The 20341-nt window shown below is 39.1% G+C and overlaps 2 protein-coding genes across 2 annotated transcripts in view; both read right to left on the minus strand.

The window, feature by feature from the left end:
* Positions 1-2442, minus strand: part of LOC113017734 (putative C-type lectin domain family 20 member A) — a 38621-nt gene extending 36179 nt beyond the window's left edge. Inside the window, exon 1 of the mRNA XM_080299324.1 lies at positions 2397-2442. Within this exon, the coding sequence (XP_080155450.1) occupies positions 2397-2436 (40 nt within the window). The 5' untranslated portion in view covers positions 2437-2442. The remainder of the gene's footprint in view (positions 1-2396) is intronic.
* The window catches only part of LOC113017787 (putative C-type lectin domain family 20 member A), a 134975-nt gene that overhangs the window by 16134 nt on the left and 98500 nt on the right, over positions 1-20341 (minus strand). The window lies entirely within an intron of this gene.

Raw genomic sequence — 20341 nt, forward strand, 5'->3', positions numbered from 1 at the left:
GGAGGGTTATCACATTGGTGCTCATTGTGAAAAGTTTAGTGGACAGTGGATCCAGCGAGGCCACCACACGATGTAATATGTGTCATCAGCTGAAATGCCACGAAGAGCAAACTGAGCTTTGATGTCCCCAAACCACGAAGGAGGGTCATGAAGCCAACAATCTTGGAGCTTAACCACCACAGCAAAAATTACAACGTACAGCTTTGCTATCACTTCCGACATAAATGAAGACAGAAAACTAAACAGCAGTGGTGTTTGTAGGGTTACTGAAGTTGGGCTAGTTGGTATATAATGTTGTGCTTTTTTTAGGGTCTTGTTCAGATTAAAGAGAACAAGATAAAAGGCATTAAAACATGTTAAAAACACAACAGCCTTAATAAACTTAGTAGTTTGGAACTGGAAGCAGGATTCACAAGGTTTAATCACGTCATCACTTAAAGATCGGATATCCCACCTGCTGTGAATATTTTAATGCGGTACACTTTTTATGATTATCACTTGTCACATCTTCTTTATGGCAGTTAAAATAGATAACATTCATATAAGATATGAAATTGTCTCATGTAAACTGTATATGGTGTTAAATAGACATATACTACTGTACTTTAATGTCAGTCATAAGGGTGGTACTTCAAGAGCCATATATTTTATGAGGTGGTACTCATTGTGAAAAGTCTGAGAACCGCTGCCTTCAAGTACTGACAATTAAGGAAATAAAAAAGATAATGCAATACCTAAAAGTAACATTTAGCTAACAGTTATCTTGCTATGCTAACACAGTTAGCAGAAGGAACGGAGGGACATTGGCACTGTCCTCATTTACCAACAAGCAGAAGAGTAAAACCCAACTCTGCATCTTCAACCATAACTTTTTAGTCAGGACTAAGGAAAAAACATGCGGTAAGTAGCTCTGACCAACATATGTAGCCTTAATGTTGTTCACCTTCGCTATAGACACTCACAGTTCACAAGGACTACACGGTGAGCTAGTTCAACCTACTGACATAAGAGGTATGTGAAGTTTGGTGTAGCTTTGTATTATTAGTTCTGAACCCTACTTCGTCAATGTCCAGGATAAGCATTGTATCAATTATAGAGGGAAATCAGTCAGCTAACTTAGTGAAGGTGCTTTTTTTGTAATCAATTAAAAAAAAAATGCTTATGCAATGTTGAAAAGAGAAAAAAAAAGTACTTGTTAAACTTTTACATAATGTTAGTGCAAGAACCTGCATGTCCTTATATTTAAAATCCTTACTTTCACACACCATACTGCCTTTACCTCTCTATTAAAATACACCTTCCCCTATCCTCCTCCTTTGTCCAAGCCCGGCAACTTGTAACGGTACGAAGCTTATCAACAGCACTGGTGTTGGCAAGTGTTAACTCAGGGCACTAGCAATCCAGTACGCAAATTTAATTCTTATCCACATATTTGATTTGGCAGTGATTTGATGTCAGGTGCCATCCCTGAAGCAAGTCTTCCCATTTTATCTGGGACCGGAACAAGGAATACACTGGCTTGTTGTTAATAACAGTAATAATAACAATGAGGAGGGAAAGAAGTGAAGGTCATCGTAGTTTAAGGAGCTTGAAAAGTGTCTGGACTTCTTTAAGTTACTTGAAGACGTTTCACCTCTCATCCGAAAAGCTTCTTATAGTTCTAAAGTCAAATGGGGGAGAGTCCCAGATTTAAGTCCTAAGGGAGTGTCCCCCAAGGGGGTCACAGAAAAGAAGATTAGACACCAACTGTCTGCCATCTATAATCCAGTTTTGAGATCCTTTCCCAGATGCCTTAACGCCCACTCTCATCCTTGGCCTTTTGACCTCAGGAAATTACAGCATGGGGTGGGGCTAGGTTTTGACAGCGGCTTCACCTTGGCTGATTGTGACCTACACCCATTTTCACACCTTGGCTTGTGCCATTAGGTAGAGGATCAATAGGGGGTTCTCGACCCCCTTGGGGGACCCTCCCCTATGACTTTAATTGGGGACTCTCCATCATTTGACCCTAGAACTGAAGAACCTTCTCGGATAAGATGTGAAACGTCTTCAAGCAACTCAAAGAAGTCCAGATGCTTTGCATTCCAAGCTCTTCAGACCATGTATCAGCATTAAACATTAAAAACTAGTTAGTTCAATAGCTACCATAGAAATAGCTGCAAACAGTCATTCAAAAAATCTAAATTTAATGATTTTAAAAAACCAACATAATTGAAAATTAATGCAGGTATTGTGGTATTAGGAGGTAAAGAATTTCTCCCGGTGCTTGCGGTTGATGTGTTAATAAATACATTTTTTTAAAATGTGCATGTAATTTGGTTACCCAAATGACATCAGTCTGTCTCGATGTGTTTATAGGATATATTTGAAATGTTTAAGATATTAATATTACTGACCTGAGAGCAGCAGGATGACCAGTAAACAGGTTTCTTCCATTCTCTGCTTATGTATAACAGATATAATCATGATTATTATTGTACCATATTTATTACCAAAGATGTTTATTTAAGATTTCTTATCTGCAGTCTAAGTTTCTTAGTATATTTAATTTAATTTCTTTATTTAGGACAGTGCATGTTAATGAACATAAATGTAAAAAATTACATGAATGTAAACATACCAGATTAGAGCCAAGGGCTAATTTCCATCTGTTGTCCATAAACATAAAAAATAGACATAATTCATAAAAAAATCATAATTCATTCATAATAAAAACTCCATCACCAAACTCACACATACACACCATTCTGTTCCCAAATAAAACATTAAAACTATACAACTTGTACATGATCACATCCTTGATTTGTCCATAACCAGTTTTTAACCTGTGCCTTAAACACAGTTTATATACATGTCCAAAAACATTATATCCAATACTTTTTAAACATGTAAAATCTGTCGTGTCTTTAAAATGGTTTAAATGATCATTTCTAAGTTTTAGAATAATGTTTAGAATATAAAATACACAATAATATAATTTTATAATTAATGATGCATAACTTACCTGACAGCTTATCTTTGCATCTGTGGACTGAAGTTGGCTCTTAAGAAGGTCTGTATTTGGTCTTTTCACATATTTTACTGTCAAATGAGGAAACCAGAAGGGAGTGACCTCTCTGTAGAAACATACATAAATGTTTGATATCTTCAAGTAGCCGTATCTGTAATTTTCAAAAAGGTAACAAGATATTTTCTATAAAACCTGTGGGGCAACAGGCTTTGTGAGTCAATACAGTCATCAAATGTTTTTGCAGTGGCACCTCAGTGATTAAAGAAACACACGCAAGGTTACGCTAAAATGATTCTGCTTCACCAACATGCAAACCATTAGGAAAATCAAGCTGTTAAATATGAAAAAAAGCAAACAAGCTCAGACGTCATTCTCGGAACAGACATAGTTGTTAGGAGGAACAAGTGAGGAAGGATTATGGAGTCTGTTAGTCTTCCTTGGTCTCTTGTGTTCTGGGGGCCTCTGGATGTCTGGAGTTTTGATCTCCTCCATACCTGCTTCATGCCCTGGGGGACGGGGCTGTGGCCCCCCCACACCCTCTAGCAGATCATTACATGAAGGAACCTTTTAAAAACAAGCGCGTCCATGCTCACAGGTGTACACACGGGTGATCACACCCACAAACTACACCCCTTTTGGCTCCTACCTCAAAGCACACTGTGTGCTGTTGATCTTATGTGCTGCACAATAATGTTTAATATTTAGTATTTACTGTCATATTCCCATATATCATTGTGATGTTGTTTATTCTATTACTCTTGTTCTCTTCTGCTTGTTTTCCTTTTTCTTTCTCAACAGGTGATCCAGGTGATCGATATATGCCTTTTTTTTAATTTTTCTGCCCATTCTGTTGGTTTTTGTTTTTTGCCCTTCTCCCCCGTCCCTCTTCTCAGCAGTTTCTCTTTCCCTCTTTCTTTCTCCCCTTCTTTCCTCCAGTCAAGTCTGTCCCGTATTCAGCAAGTGAAAATAAAATAAACAATAAAAGGTGAATCAAATGGACCATTATGGCAAGGCTGGGATGGTCAATTTGGTAAAGTAAATCCGTTGGGCATCTTTCTTTGCCTTTAGACAATAATTCTGATGGCAAAAGAGCCAAACGGGACAGGCAAAAAAAAAAAAAAAAAGGATTATGGAGTCTGTGTCTCCATGATTCAGTTTGTTAGTGAACCTAAGGGATGGGAATGCTTAGGCCTCTAAATCCTAACCAGTCGCTGGCTTTAGACAGGAAACAACATCTGTAAAACCTGAAAAACTGAAAGCAGCAACTCTGTGCTTTTCAGTAAGATTTGGGTTATTTCAGAAATCCAAGGCATAGTGTCACAGGAGAAGATGAAAGTCAGACAGAGAGTCAAAAAACAACAACATGTAGCTTTGTAGTTCACTACCAAAACTTATTATAGTGGTATTTTTGGCCATGTGACCATACCTGTTTCTTTAAAACCAGGAATTCTGTAAATGACGTGCCTCAATGCTTAAAGAAACATAAGCAAGGTTACACAAAGATGATTCTGCTTCACCAGCATGCAAACCATTATGAAAATCAAGCTGTTGAATAGGGAAAAAAGCAAATAAGTTCAGGCATGGTTCGCCATAATTCAGGGCACTGTACAGGTTGTTAATAAATCTCAGGGATGGGAATGCTTAAGCCTCTAAATCCTAACCAGTCGCTGGCTTTAGACAGGAATCATCCAACTGTCTTTAAACGTCTGTAACACCTGAAAAAATTTCAATGGTTTCTGAAAGCAGCGACTCTGTGCTTTTCAATGAGATTAGGGTCATCTCAGAAATCCCAGGCACAGTGTGACAGCAGCTCCACAAAGCTGAAAGTTTAGAGGAAAGATAGTCAATGAGTCTGACGCAGCTTACATAAAGCTGGCATTTTATTGGACACTTGGTTGTTTTAGTAGGGTTTTTTGTTGTTTTGTTTTGTTGTTTTCTGTATTATTTGCCAAGATTTGGATGTGGCCATAATGGCCCTAATAATACTGAAGTCTTTGAAAATGAGAGCACCGTCACTTTCCAAGCAAAAACCTTGGCCTGTGAACACAGTTCCTAAATCCCAGCAGACAAGACAGGATAGGAGAAATTTAAAAGTTTTCTTTTGTTGTTTTCAAAGCTAAAAATAACCCGAATAAAACTACAATGTTTAATGTTGAGCAAACCAATGGAAAATGACTTTAATAGATGTGTACACTGTTTCTACCACTGAAAACCAGCAAGAAAGGACAGAGGTAGACTTTGGTCAGATCTACTGTGGATTATCATTAATAATTTTCCTATAATACATGTAGAGTTATGTGTGTGCTGTTAAGTACCAACACTTCACCAAGTTCTTTTGATTCCTCAGAGGCATCCAATGGAAGACAAAACACTGCTCAGTAGACCATTTCACACTTTTATTCTCTTTCACATTACTTCTAGAAGGGAGGTGCGTCCTGCATGACACGCTGTCGCGGATCTCAAAATGGCGATGTGCCCCTGACAGTCTCATTACAGAAGCTCTCATTCTAGTCTAAACAACAGTGTCTCAGTAACTTTCCACTAGAGATGGTCCCTCTTATCTACATTTTCCCAGGCAAACATGAGCGAGAGTCTGCAGCTTTCTACTCCCCAAGGACACATGGTCTCATGCCTTTATTTTTCAGGGCTGTGTCCACTTAATACTACACTATATGACTTTATAACACTTATTAATATATACTATATATAAATATATATATAATGTTCTTCCTCTACCCCCCCATTTTTGCACATGTCGAGGAGCGTGTCAGGCTACATTTCACTGTGTGTTATACTTGTATAACTATGCATGTGACAAATGAAGAACCCTCGAACCTTAATAAAAAGCATAGCATTATTGTGACACTGCAAATAATTTCATCTCAAAAGTGCCCAAAAAACACTACCTATGCATCAATGAATTTAACAAGAAGTTAACTGCTTTCAGATGAAATATAAGCAGTTCATTATTAAAATATGATCCATACCTTGAAAAACGAAATCACTCGTGATATTAAACTCACCTTGTTTTCATAGAGTATGTGATCAGGCTTTATCTCTTGAAACCAGCTGCTCTGGATCATCACCATCTTGTCTGCTCATCCAGTTTCAGTCAGTGGAGTCTTAGAGTTACCAGCAAAACAACTGGTGGTAACACAGCCAAAAATAATTTTAGTATTCACTGTTGTGTGCTCAGGTAGAGCAGAAAAGATGCTGCATACAGACCATCTATTTGGAATTTAGTTTTTACAGTGTAAACAAGTGGAAGTTAAAAGACAAAAAATACATAAAATAAATATGTTCATGTGCGAATAAAGATAAATGTGTTAGAAACATAAACATATAAATAAATATTCATGCAGTGACACATGATACACAGTAATATGAGTCTGAACGCAGCCTGTCCTGTACAGATATATGTTCTGATTTAACAACAGATTTCTCCACATGCAGGTCAATGAAATAGTGAACCATATATTTGTTTTGAATTTGAATATTTCATCTTAAAACTATAAAGGAGGAAATGTACTGACATCAGAGCACATCCTTGCACTATATCCTGGGTTATAATGACTTCATGATACTTCACAGGCATCTACACTATATTCTCCAACCTCTATATCTGTGACATTGTTGAAGGACTGTGGCTGTGATGCACTAGAGCTACGTGGATAATACAGATATAGCATCTCTGAAGCAGTTACAGGTGTGTCGTTTATGACTTCTCATGTCCGTATGGAGTTTGTTTTATACTCTTTAATGTTGCTGCTCTCCATCAGCGACCTGTTCTTCCCTCCTACAGCCACTATCAGCACTTTATGTCCATCACTGGTAACTCACTGGTGTGGTCTCATCCTTTCTGTTTGGTCTCCTTTCTCTGTCACTCACAGTCACCTAACATCCCAGAAAGTTCCACGCACCATGAAATATTCCCAAATGCAATGTTAAGATTACTATAGGGACACTGTTGCCTCAGTTCATGTGTTGTTGGCTTCTTGCTCTCCTTCTTTATCGTTTCTTTCCCTGCTGTCCTGCACGTCCCACCGCTCACGCCTCCTTCACGGTCTCTGTCATCGCCATCGACCGTCTCAGTGTCACCATTACCCTGGATGCTGAACCCCTTATGGCTGGCCCTTAACCTTTCACTGCTGTGGGACGCAGATCATGTTAAGCAGTGGTCCAAATGCTGAGACATGGAGACAAATCTAAATCTAGGTGTTTATTAAGGCTGATCGATAACCATAAAAAACAAACTGTAAATGGACAGTAAGACTTGATTTTTAGATTAAAATGTGTGGTCAAAGGTTTAAATCATGAGCTAAAAAGGTGGATAAGTTCAGAGTTTAAATGTTCAGTGGGTCTGAGGTCTGGTGACCGTGGAGAACAGTCAGCACAGTTAGTCTTCAGGTGGGTTTTCAAAGCTTTGAGGTGTGTGTGATCATCATCTGCAGCTTTGATCCACTGTGCTGTTGCTCTCTCTGCTTACATTCACATATAGGTGCTCAGGACAAACAAGGCAGGCAGTGCAGACATGACGTCAGACCTATCAAAGTGAAGGCCGTCTCTCTGATGACGTCACAGAGCAGCGTCCTTCTGTCCAATAAAGGATCTCAGATCAGCTGCTGCCATCTTGTGGCCACAGTTGGTTACTGTCTCTGAAAGTTGTCTCATGTTTCCTGTTGTCCTGCTAACAAAGGCTGGAGCTCATCATGCTGAGAGGGCAGCAGCATTTTGTGGCTCTTCACACATGTTCATTATATTCTGATGATCCTGGATGGAGACAAACTACAGATAAGTGTGTTCAGCCCAACTAGTTTATCTCATTACAGCAGTTTGATGTTTCCCTTTGAATCCCCCTGAAGATCCTGTGTCATGATCCGGAGTCTGCGACTCCGTGTTTAGGTTTAGTTTATTAGTATTCTGTGGTTTTGGTTACCTTGGGTGTTTGTACTCTTCTGTTTCATGGTTCATGTTCCTATGTCCTATGTCCCCCAGTCTGTGTTAAGTTGGTGTGTTATGTCATTGCGTGTATGTGTTTCCTGTTTTATTGTGAAGGTCTGTGTCTTATGTGAGTGTTTTCAGTTTGTCTCCCTAGTCTCGTCACGTAATCACTCCCAGCTGTGTTCTCCACCTGTGTGTAATCTCCCTGTGTTCTCTGAGTGTATTTAAGTTGTCTCTTCTGTCTTGGTAGTTGCTGGTTCGTCTGTGTTGTTTCCCCTCGGTCTCCCTGCATCTCTCCGTATGTATTTCCCCGGGCCTCCCTGCATCTTCGTTTCTGGTTTGTGTTGTTAGTTTACCCAGTTTAGGTTTCCGGTTTCTTGTTTTCCCACCAGTGCTGTTTGTTCCCACCTTGTAAATAAATATTCACCTGCACCAGAGCTGCCGCCTTTTGGGTCCTTTCTACCACTCCACGCGGCTCGCCCCGGCAAACCGTGACATCCTGACAGTGAAGCACGTACATAATACTCCAGCCTTTCAACTCTGAGCTTATTTAGTTCTATTAATACACTGAAATCTCATTTGTGTCATGAAGAAAGTCTTTAAGTCTTGAATTAGGTTTTGGTTTTTTGGTTTAATTTAGCCACAGTCACGATGTCTCTGATAAGTTTTATTTCACACTATGTTTAGTGAGAGTGCATCTCCTTTAAAGCTGAATCATTTAACTCAGCATTAAATCTGCAAGTTTTTAATGGAGTTTGGTTGTCAGCAGCACGTCTGTGAAATAAAAAAAACTCCTACATTTAGTCAAATATTAATTTAAAACATTGTTTACTGACAGAGTGTGAGGCAGGCATTGTGTTGAGCTTCCGAAGCGCAGATGACAAAGCACAACAAAACACCCAGGTCACATGACCACGACTAAAACAGATTTTGGTGTGCTTCACATCAGTTTTGGCAGGTGGTGTACCTGCTGCTTCTACACTCTGCCGCCGGCAGGATTCACATTTTCATGGAGCACAGTCATTTGTATTCACTGAATTAATGTTTTTGATACGACTACTTCAACTTATTACACGTGCATGTGTAAAAGAAAACAATCCCGTCTCTCTCATTATTATTTTTAGGATACAGCATCCATTTTGTTTTGTTTTTTTAAATGTGTTGCTGCATTTTGTAGTTCATACTAGAGTTTTAATAAACAAAACACTAAAACTATTCTGTTATACTTGTCATGGCCTGGTACTAGGGACCCAGGGCTCACGTATTTTTCTATATGTTTAATTTTTTCTGTGTGTAGTCTTTTGTTGTTTTCTCTCCTTTTTTGCCCCGTCTCTCAGTGTGTGCTCCCAGATGTTTTGGGTCACCTTAGGAATCGCGACCCGGAAGTGTTCCTGTGCTGGAGGCAGCCACAACTGTATGGAGTTATTTTTGTGCCACTATTCTGAGCGCACGTAAAAAAACATTTGAGTTCATGTAAAAAAAAATTGCAGGTGCAAGTGTTGCATTTTGAGGAGAAATTTATTTTGAGCGAAGAAAAGCTACATTTGAGTGAACACAATTCATTGCTGCGTGCAAAAAACATATTTCAGTGTTTGCTATTATCCACACACACACACACACAACAGCAGCCCCTCTTGCTGAGTTTTTGCATTTGCTCTTGCTCACAATGTGTTGCTCTTATTGGTCTGAACAGTCTGATTGGCTGTTCTGGTCTCCAATCAGCTCAAAATGACGAAATGCAATATCTTATATAAACTTTCAAGATATTTTCATGCGGTGTAAACTTTAAATATCTGCTTGATTTATCAAGACATCACATATGCAAAAGTGCTCTAATGTTTTCGGAGATGCACCTTCACAGTGGACCCATTGTAGACTTGAAAATCTCCAGACATCCTATTTAAGGGAGGTGACGGCCAAGCAGAAAGAAAGGTCATAATTCTCTCTGTGAGGGAGAAGGTTTTAAGGATTGGGCTGAAGGTATAGCCCCCTTGAGATATAAGAGTTGTGGAATCTTCTTTATCTGTCTGTGTCTTTAACATGTGAGGGCAGCGGCCAAATTTCAGAGATTATCCTAGTGTTTAGCTGTGATGTTTCTCTCCACATTGCAATGTGCTTATTAAACCACTTCAAAACGCTCCCTGGGGGTGTTGGAGGTTGTTGTTAAAATTTCAATAGCAGCACAGACGTCCGAGATCCATAAATCAGTTGTTAAGGTTAATTTAGGAATGCTTTACAAATATTAATTGATGAACTTACACACTTGCTTTACTTCTCTGGGATAGCTTTCTTCGAGATGAAACACTGGTTATATAGCGAGGCTCCAGAAGACTTCAGTGTAAAGTAACTCTAGACCGCTGACAGGTGTTGCACACAACAGCCACTCTATCACGTGACGCACACTGCTTCGACGTGCTAAGGTCATGAGCCGGGTTATACCATGTCGCAAGTTTTGTGAGGTGCTCTTGTGATACTTAATGGATTGAATTACAGTTTTTATTTCGCCCTGATATGTATTGGTATTGGTCCATCTCTAATATTCAGTATGATATTAATTATTAATATTATTACTACTTTTTATGTGCAACTTTACACATAATGATTTATACTAAGTTGTCAGCAAATCAGTTGCAAATCACGTTATTACATTAAATATGACTGAAATGTACAAGACTAAAATTAATAAAACCCATATAACAATACTTTTTGTTTGAGCCTGATTATTGGATCACTTCCATTAACCACACTGATGGTGTAAACAGGAAGCAGTGGACTGATAGCTTCCACAGATAGAGAAAAACTGGTGGATGTGGTCCATACAGGTGTAGAAACACGAGGTCGTTATGGGTCTAAATTACAGTCTAAATCTAATGTTTTCATTCTCTTTTGGCTGTTTGTCCTACAGCAACAACTACAGGATTATGCATTTGTATTGGGAGAGGTAAGAAGTCAGTTACTGCAATCTACTAAAATCTAGGTGATGTCATTTAAGTCAGTGAGGGTTTATTTATTAATGATGTTATAATGCACATTGGGACTGTGCCAAAAACCTGTGAAAAATAAAGCCTGACAGACACAGAAATGCACTGTCTTGTATATGCAGAGCACCAGTTTACAGGCTGTGTTCAGCCGGGAGGGTGATCACACACACCTGCAGCTGATAAAGCCTCGTCAGAGGTTGAGCTCTCTCCAAGCCGGATCGCTATGTGAGACTTCCCGTCAGTTTCCCAGCAAGTCAGTCTGCGAGAGTGTTCTTACATCTAGTGATGGGCAGATGAAGCTTCATGAAGCACTGAAGCTTTTCATCCAATTGGTTCACCCCAACGCGAAGCTTCATAAAGCTTCATTTGCTCTAGTAGGACACCTACTGGACGTAAAAATAATAGCTGGCATGAATTTGAAGAGTGTGGCATTTTGCACACAGCCTGTAAATGTCAACAACAAAAGGAGTGTGTAAAACATGTATATTGTAGTGATGGCAGTATACTGTGTATATTTATACTGGCAGTATGGGAAATGATTATTTGGAAATGCTTGAAATGGAAATGATCATTTACTGTGAGGTGAGGTGTGGTTGGGGTGTGGACAGTAGTTGTGCTTTTGTAACGTTGAGGTATGGACAGCTACACACTGAGGCTTTGAGCCTCAGTCCTGCCTGTTCACATTTTATTCAGTAAAAACTAAATTTTCACTGCTTTTACGTCCTTTTTAGTGGGGAGAACATAGCTAGGATTTAATGATTTAACAAGTCTTTTGAATCCTTTGTCCTCCACAATGCTAAATGGCTGTGAGTCCTCAATCACCATGCTGACCGGGTCTTCATCTATTTGAGATTGTTCTCCTGAGGAAAGACAATAAAGACAAAGCACAAATATAAATATCACACACGTAACTTATTACAGTTGTATAATATTGTTATATCATTTAGTAACATTACTGCATCCTATATTATCATTGCATTTGATGGCTCACCTGGTCTTGCTCCACAATCGGTGTTCCCCTTATTCTCATGCAAAGCTCTGTAGTGCCTAAGCATGGATGAGGTGTTGTTGTTATATCCCAGCTCCCTGGCACATAGCAAACACTTCACCTTGTACAAAAGTAAAGACAGCTTAACATAAATTGTATTGCACCATCAGTATCATGAAAATACATCTTCTGTAGAAATTTACATACCTTGTTGGGAGGAATAAGATCAAAATGTTCCCTCACAGGGGAGGACATCCTCCTCTTCTTAGCTGGCTCCATTCTCTCCAGACTTTCTCTCCTCACTCTCATAAACCTCCAAACGGTCTCCAAACTCACACTAACCGCAACTCTCCATCAAACACCCACATTTTTGAATGAAGTCTGAGGGGTTTATATCGCTGTCATAGCTCGCGGCAAAGTTCGAACCACTTCATGAACCAGTCACGTGGTACAGCCGGGCAGCGAGGCTTCGGACGTCATCATTTTCAGCTCCTCCCATAAATGAAGCAAGCCTCGATACGCGCTTCGCGGAAACGCCCCCTCCATTACTCGACACACGCTCCGAAGCCTCGATACAGAACGTCCCATCACTACTTACATCTCCCTCTGTGATTTTCCAAGGAGGACTGCAAAAACGAGAGGGCCGCAAGCATGAGGTGCACGAAGACTAGGGAGTGAGGACACTAAGCACGGACACTGGGAGAAGACACGTCACAGAAGTCGGGGACGCATGAGGATTTATTGTTGTTGTGTATGACTTACTTCACGTAAACAAATACATTGCTTTCATCGCACGAAGTCCAGCATTTGGGTCCTACTTCCCCATATCCCCACCATGACACATGGATACGTTTCTCAGGAGTTTTCAGTCATGTCTTTTTTTGGTCAACCTTTCTGTTTCCACTACAGCTCCTCTTTCATAGACTGTATAAATGACATTCAGGCCTTTTACATTTGAATGCCTCTGATTTTAACATGGACCTCAAACTTACACAGAGAGAAAAAAAAAACTTAAGAAACGTCAGTGTCAAACTAGCTTTAATTTTATGGATCTGTAGCAATGTCACCTGATTTATCACTTAGTGTAAAAACCAACAAAGGACTCATTCATTACATATTACTTCTTGTATACCTGCTAACATGACACATTGTTTTCTTTAACATCTGTGTAAGGCTACGTTCACACGTACCCGGGTACTTTTGAAAACGCAGATTTTTCTAAGCATTTGCACCTTTCGTCCACACGTAAACAACGTTTTTGGTCACTGAAAACGGAGATTTTTAAAAATGCTTTGGCATGTTCCTAACAGCGTTTTCCTTCATTTCTGCCTTTACGTGTGGACGGGGTTATTTTTTAAAACGAAAACAGAAAATCTCCGTTTTCAAAAAAAACCTGTGTATGTGTGGACGTAGCCCAAGTCCACCAGAGCTTATATTATATTTTTACATGCTGTGGAGCCATTTTTGGGAGCATTTCAAGTTGCTATACATCAATACAACCATTATAGCCCAGATTTTAATAATATGTCTGCATTAAGTGCATAGTACTTACATAAATTGCAAAAAAGTGCAATAAACTACAAAAAAATTGAAAATCATTTTTGTCTTTTTAACATATATTTCTAGTTAGAGAAATTTAAGAGGCTTATCCCTCAAAACTGTAAATACAAAAAAGTTGCACAAAACAGTTTCCCACCACAGGAAATTTATTTTGAGTGTCTTCATAATTTTATTTTTGAAATAAACCAATTTTTATACACTGCAGGAAAAACCAAAATAAATATTGTAATGCAAATTTGCAAAAAGAAAAAATGGCATATGCATCAAAATAAACTATTCCCAGCAGTGCAATTTGAGTTCTAAGTATCCCAGATATGACACAGAAAGTCATAAAGTCAAACATAACTTTTAAAAATACCAGTATAGGCTTATGAGGCCCTGAAGTTTAAAAAAAAACTACATTTCCGCGAAAATGACATCATTTCCTGTTTCGGGCCGGTCACGACGGACATGCGACAGTTCGCGCTGACTTCTAATCCAACGTAGGAAGTGTTACAAACAGCTGATCGGATCGGCAAAGCGTGTTTCTGGAATATTATGTTTTTGTTGCTGCAAGCGCTTTTTATGCAGTTTTTGCAAAGCTATATGTGGAAGGAAACCGTGACCGAGGACAAGCTGATGGCATAAGATTTAAGTACAACTCCTCCGTTTTCATATGCAAAAAAAATTATTGCGCTAGCTTACGTGGTTCTGTGACATGTAGGACGCGAGCCGTGGAGTTTTTTTTCTTTCTCTCACCCTCTCTCTTGCACTTTTTTCCGCTTCACTCTGCATGCGAGCCTTGTGCTTTGTGCTGGGAAGAAGGGGCGGCAGTTACACTCTCAGTAGCACAGGAACAGAGCGGGAGGGGGAGACAGACAAAGAGAGCCAGGGACAACAACGTCACATTAGTGTTTTCCAGTGTTTTGTGTTGTTTCACTTTAAATTTGTTTAAAAGAAAAAAGCTGAAAATTTGAATAGTTAAAAGTTGAATTGTGAATAGTTGTTTTTTGTATTATATGATTTATTTATTACATTTTATGTGGAGTGAATAAATAAAAGTATATTTATGGTGGCCCCTACAGACAAAGCACTCACTATAAACACAGCGGAGGAGACCATCATCAGTCCATAGCGCCGCCCCGTTGAGCCTTCCGCTCCACTCCTCCCCTGCAGCTGCGCCCGGGGCCACGCCTCCGCCACACACGTACTAACTCCGAAGCATGTACAAACTCCAAAACACGTACAAACTCCGAAGCACGTACAAACTCCAAAACACGTTTAAACTCCGAAGCACGCACAAACTCCAAAGCACGTACAAACTCCAAAACATGTAAAAACTCAGAAGCACATAAAAACTAAGAAACATGTACAAAACACAACAGAAGTGCTCCAGGATGCTAGAACTATTTTGTTTAATTATCTGAATATGTCACGGTTCTGGGTCCGTTGGACCCAGTATTTTGAGTTTATTATGTTTTGGTTTATCTTTGCATTATAGATTGTTTTCTGATGTTCTGGTGCTTTGTTTATTATTATCATTATGGATCTGTTTCTGCTATTCTTGGTGAGGGATCAGTTCTTAGGTTTTGGGTTCTCATGTGTATTGCAGTTTCTGTTCAGTGTCTAGTCTGTCTCTCAGTGTCATGTCTGCATCTGGTTTAGTAATTCTTGTTTCCTGTCATATTGTGAAAGTCTTTGTGTTATGTTAGTGTGTGCAGCTTAGCTCCCCCGTCTCGTTAGCCCTGATCTCCCCCAGCTGTGTCTCCCTTCTGTTGCCCATTCCCTCATTACTACCCTGTGTATTTAAGCCCTGTGTTTTCCCATGCTTGGTGTTGTGTCGTACCCTCAGATCCTGCCTGTGTGTTCCTGCTTGGTTTCATGGTTTGGTTTCTGTTTTTGTTTCATGCCAGCAATAAAAGCTGTGGTTTTCAGTTACATTTCGTCTCGGAGTCCTGCATTTGGATCCACCTGCCCGCACACAGATCCCTGACAGAATATATATGAGTGCTGGTGTATAAATACACAAACAATACACATATGCTTTCAATTGTGTAATTTAAGTGATCTAGGTAGCTCTGTTTTTAAATTCAACATTTGTAGATGAAAATTCAGCTGCATTGTTTTTTTTAAATTTCACTGTAAAAAAACCTAAAATCTCTTTATTTAGGATGATATTCTTATGGATTCTGTTTTTTTTTTAAATATATTTTATTCTATGAATAACATTTATGCTATAAAATAGATTAAATAGATTTTAAATTAACAATTTAAATGCCAGAAATAAAAAATCGTTGATTTTTGAAACTATTTACTTGTTTCTGTTTTTTAAGTTGTGTTTTAAAAACGTTTTTTAATTTAGAATTCAAAAGTGGTTCTGTTCAGTGTTTCACTGTTAAGTGTTTTTAAATGAATTTGAAAATGCAGAATTGACAACAATTGACTACAATTAACTTTTAAAGCATAGAATTCTTTATTTTTAATTGTGTGGCTCTTGTGGTCCTCTTGTTTTAATTCTAGGTGGTAGCAGACATACGTTTTTCTGTAGTGTCTCAGGGATCACAGGGCTACACAGCCAAGAGACTCAAGCCACCAACAATGGAAAGGATTCACTATGTATTTTCCTCTCTAAGAACACCTCTTCCACATGTTGCTGCAGAATTCAGCAAAATGCTGAGGTCTCAGTGCAAGACTGGTGTGAATGGGCAGCTTCATTTACTTGTTAATCACATCAAAACCTCTGTACATGTGTGGCACATTTACTAATAAAACTAACCATGTGTACTAAACAATAAAGGTTCACGAGTTGTATTCTTTTTACTGCTTTCAAAATAGTGATGGGTCGTTCGCGAACGAAATGGCTCTTAGAGCCGGCTCTTTGACGTGAACGACGAGAGCCGGCTCCTTATCGCGAGCCGTGACGGCTCGTGGGGTTTTTTTTTTTTCTTTCTCTCACCCTCTGTCTCGCACTTTATTTCCGCTTCACTCTGCACGCGAGCCTTGTGCTTTACGCTGGGCAGAGGGGGGAGGGGCGGTAGTTACACTCAGTAGCACAGGAACAGAGGGAGAGAGAGAGAAAGAGAGCCAGGGACAACAACTTCACATTAGAAAGGTATAGTGATCATCCACAACTATTTCCGGTTGCAGATGATAAAGGATTCAGAAAGTGCGGATTCATGCGGGCCCATATGTCAGAGAATGTGCATGTTCTTTTTGTTTTCATATTATAATTTATATTTAATTGTGTTGTGTTTTGCAGTGTTTTGTGTTGTTTTCACTTTAAATTTGTAAAAGGAAACAGCTGAAAATTTAAATAGTTAAAAGTTGAAATGTGAATAGTTGATTTTTGTATTATGATTATGATTATGATGTATTATGATTGTATAATGATTTATTTATTACATTTTATGTGGCGTGAATAAATAAAAGTATATTTACAGTGGTCCCTAGAGACAAAGCACATACAAACTTCAAATCACGTAAAAACACATACAAACTCCAAAACACGTAAAAACTCCAAAACACGTAAAAACACGTACAAACTCCGAAGCACGTAAAAACTCAGAAGCACATAAAAACTCAAAACACTTACAAAAGACAACAGAAGTGCTCCAGGATGCTGGGCGCAGTGTTGAGCTTTTGTTATCTTGTGGCTACACAAGCCAGCAAGTACCAACGACCGGATTTGGTGTGTGGTAGTAACAGGTAGATGAACTTTTTTTTAAATTATTTGAATATATTTGAGTGCCTGTGTATAAATACACAAACAATACACACATGCTTTCAATTGTGTAATTTAAGTGATCTAGTAGCTCTGCTTTGGAAGTTCAGTTCATGCTAGAAATGTGTTTTGGAGTTTGTACGTGTTTTGTCTCTAGGGGCCACCGTATATATTTTATATATAAACATATATAAATAAAACCACTTTTTTACGTTAGTAATTCCTTTTGTGCATAATTTTATATTATTGTGAATAATAAATAAATTAAAGCAACAAAACGACCTTAACCCCTTAGCAGTCCTACAAATTTTGCCTAAAATTTGTGAAAAAGGCATATCCAAAATAAATTGCATGCTGCTCTTGAACCATTTGGAGTATATGCATGGTTTTGGTCTCTTTTGAAAGGAGACAATCTGTAGTTTGTTCCTGAGGTGTCAGAATCACTTTATGTCATACTGCTATTGAGTAATAGAACTTTGAACACACTAAAAAAGAGAGAAAAAAAAATCCGCCCAAGTTTTTTTTTGTAAGGAATGCATGCAGATGCCTACCTTGTGAGGTATTAGCTGGAAAACACAACAGGATCAAAGCATGAAGCCTTACCAAGCCACAATTCAAATTTGATAACAATATCTTAGAAAATGAGTGTTCTATGCAAGTTTATTTAGGTCTATGTATAGGCGCTACCCAAAAAAGGCCACTTGGAGACTCCAAACAGTAATATCATTGTATGATATAATAAACACTTACATGTCGAGAGTAGCGTCTCCTCCATCCAAAAAAATATCCTCTGCTACCGAGTCAACAAAGGAAACATCACTGTCTTCTTCGGAAATATCTTCCTCCGACTGATCACTGTCACGCCGAGTGCATTGTTCGAGGACTTCTTCCAGTGAGAAGTAAGTTTTCCTCTTTGCCATTTTGTACTTACAAAGCTCCTTTGGTCGCAAGTTCTCTCAAAATGCTGTATGAACACAGACGCTGTCGTCGCTATGAAAGTTTACGCAAAAGCGCACGAGTGACAAAAACCTTTTGCGCATGCGAATAAAAGAGTGAAAACAAGTGTCCTCCCCCTTAAGCTGCATATCAATCTTCTTTAAAGATCATTGGCTATCTGATACGCCAATCATTTTGACACTCTGCCACAATTGGAAGAAGTTACTGCCCATCAAAGGGGGGCTGGCCAGACCGCTGACCACCAGCTGTGTTTGGCTATCGCTGCTTGTTCACACCTGTGTGAAGCACCCATTGGTTCAAATGAGGTGTCAATCGAAAGTGCAGAGGTCAGCGGCCATTTTGAGATCAAAATACCCGGAATATTTACATGTCAAGAGCTGCTAATGCTTCAGGAAGCACCGAAAATAGGATTATTCGCCGGCTACTTTGAAACAATACTATTACATTCAGTGGATGTTTATCAACATATAAATGTCTCAGAGACTAAATATTGGACTGATTTGGATTGCCTGGACTCTTGGCAGTCTAACTACACCGTTTTTGTTGGAATATTATGAACCAGTGGACTAACAGGTGCTTTATAAGTGAGTACAGACCTTACTGTTATTGTTTTTTTTCGATGTTGGCAGCCTGACATAAACACTAATTGTACCTGCTATGTTGATTCTATCTTGAAATGCTTTACATCGTTCGAATCACGAGAATCTCAGCTTTCCAAATATATATAACATGTTTAGCTTCTTTTTTGATAAGTTTTTGTACGTAACCAATTAGTCCCCTAAACCATCCAATGTACCGTGGGCGGTACGTCCGGTTCGGAGCCGAAAGAGCCGGCTCTTTTTAGTGAGCCGAGCCGAAAGAGCCGGATCTCTAAAAAGAGCCGGAAATCCCATCACTATTTCAAAATGGCAGGGCAGATTATTATGTTTTACTAGGTGACCGGTGTGGCATCGTGAAGGAGAAAAACTGGTAAAGGTGCCTGAACGGTGTTGACAAAGCCACATGGGGAGGTAGTTACACCCCAGGAGAGATTACAATAGCCAGTGCAAACATTGTAACAGTTATAAAAGGCATACAGCTTCATTATTACAAGCAGAGGTGAGGTAAGTCAATTTCACAAGACAAAGGTTATTGGACAAAACAACTGCAAATATACAACTGCAGAAAAGAAAACATCTTAAGTAGCAGGGCTGGCAATACTGAATCCTTAATTAAGACACTTCATTAACAAACATTACTTAAAAGAACAAGGTTTGCTGCCACAATGCTACCCTAGTTAAAATAACAGCTCAGAGTACTGCTTTAAGTACTTAAAGACCGGCCTCTTGGGGGACTCAACCTACAGGGAGTGCCACGAATTACTCACCCGTGCAGTCTTTGCAATCCTCATTGCCAGTCTAACTGCAACTTAAATGGCGCGTTATACCTGTTTCCCGGTGTGTACACTCACATGCATCAGAGAGATTTCCACCACACGTGTCTCGTCCCCATAACAGGTGGTCACACTAAAGCAAAATAAAACAAACCACCTTAGGAAATATAAATATAAATAAACAGGAACACACACACACAGACTCACTTGAGTAAATTTGAGGTTGCATTTTTTTAACTCCCACCCTTTGGGGACACTGGTTTCTGTATGGTTTAGAAGCAGGCTCACAACTGAATTTTACACCTCCAAGTCCAATGAAAACAAAAGTCACCAGAGATTTTCATTTTAAGCAATATTTCTCTATACAGTAGTTTGACACAAGCATCCCTCAGTCTATTGCACAAGCTTTTCTTTTTAAGGCATTAATGTGATTTCTAATTTCTTACCCCAGTACAGTTTCTGTCTTTCACTGCATAGGGATCTCCATTGATGCATTGAGTGCAGTCCAGCTTAAATCCTATTATTATATTTCAGAGCATCCTAATAAAAATTAGTCTTACCTTCAGGGTCAATGTCAATATCATCAGGTGTTTGGCCTGTGAAGTGTAAAAAAGTTCCATTTTCCAGTGTCAAAAGCTCATCTTGTGCTCATCTTAGCAAGCTGAAGTGTTCCCTGAGGCAAGTGGTATACTGCCCGTGCACACGTATGTCATGACCCAGAAAGTCTGCTAGTTGGTCTGCTTCATTTTCTTTGAGATTAAACAACCACAACATTGTTGGTATATGTTTTCGAAGTCTTCTTGATGTTCAGATTTCAGGGTGTTTGGCCCCA

Source organism: Astatotilapia calliptera, chromosome 3 (assembly GCF_964374335.1).
Source record: "Astatotilapia calliptera chromosome 3, fAstCal68.1, whole genome shotgun sequence".
Lineage (NCBI taxonomy): Eukaryota > Metazoa > Chordata > Actinopteri > Cichliformes > Cichlidae > Astatotilapia > Astatotilapia calliptera.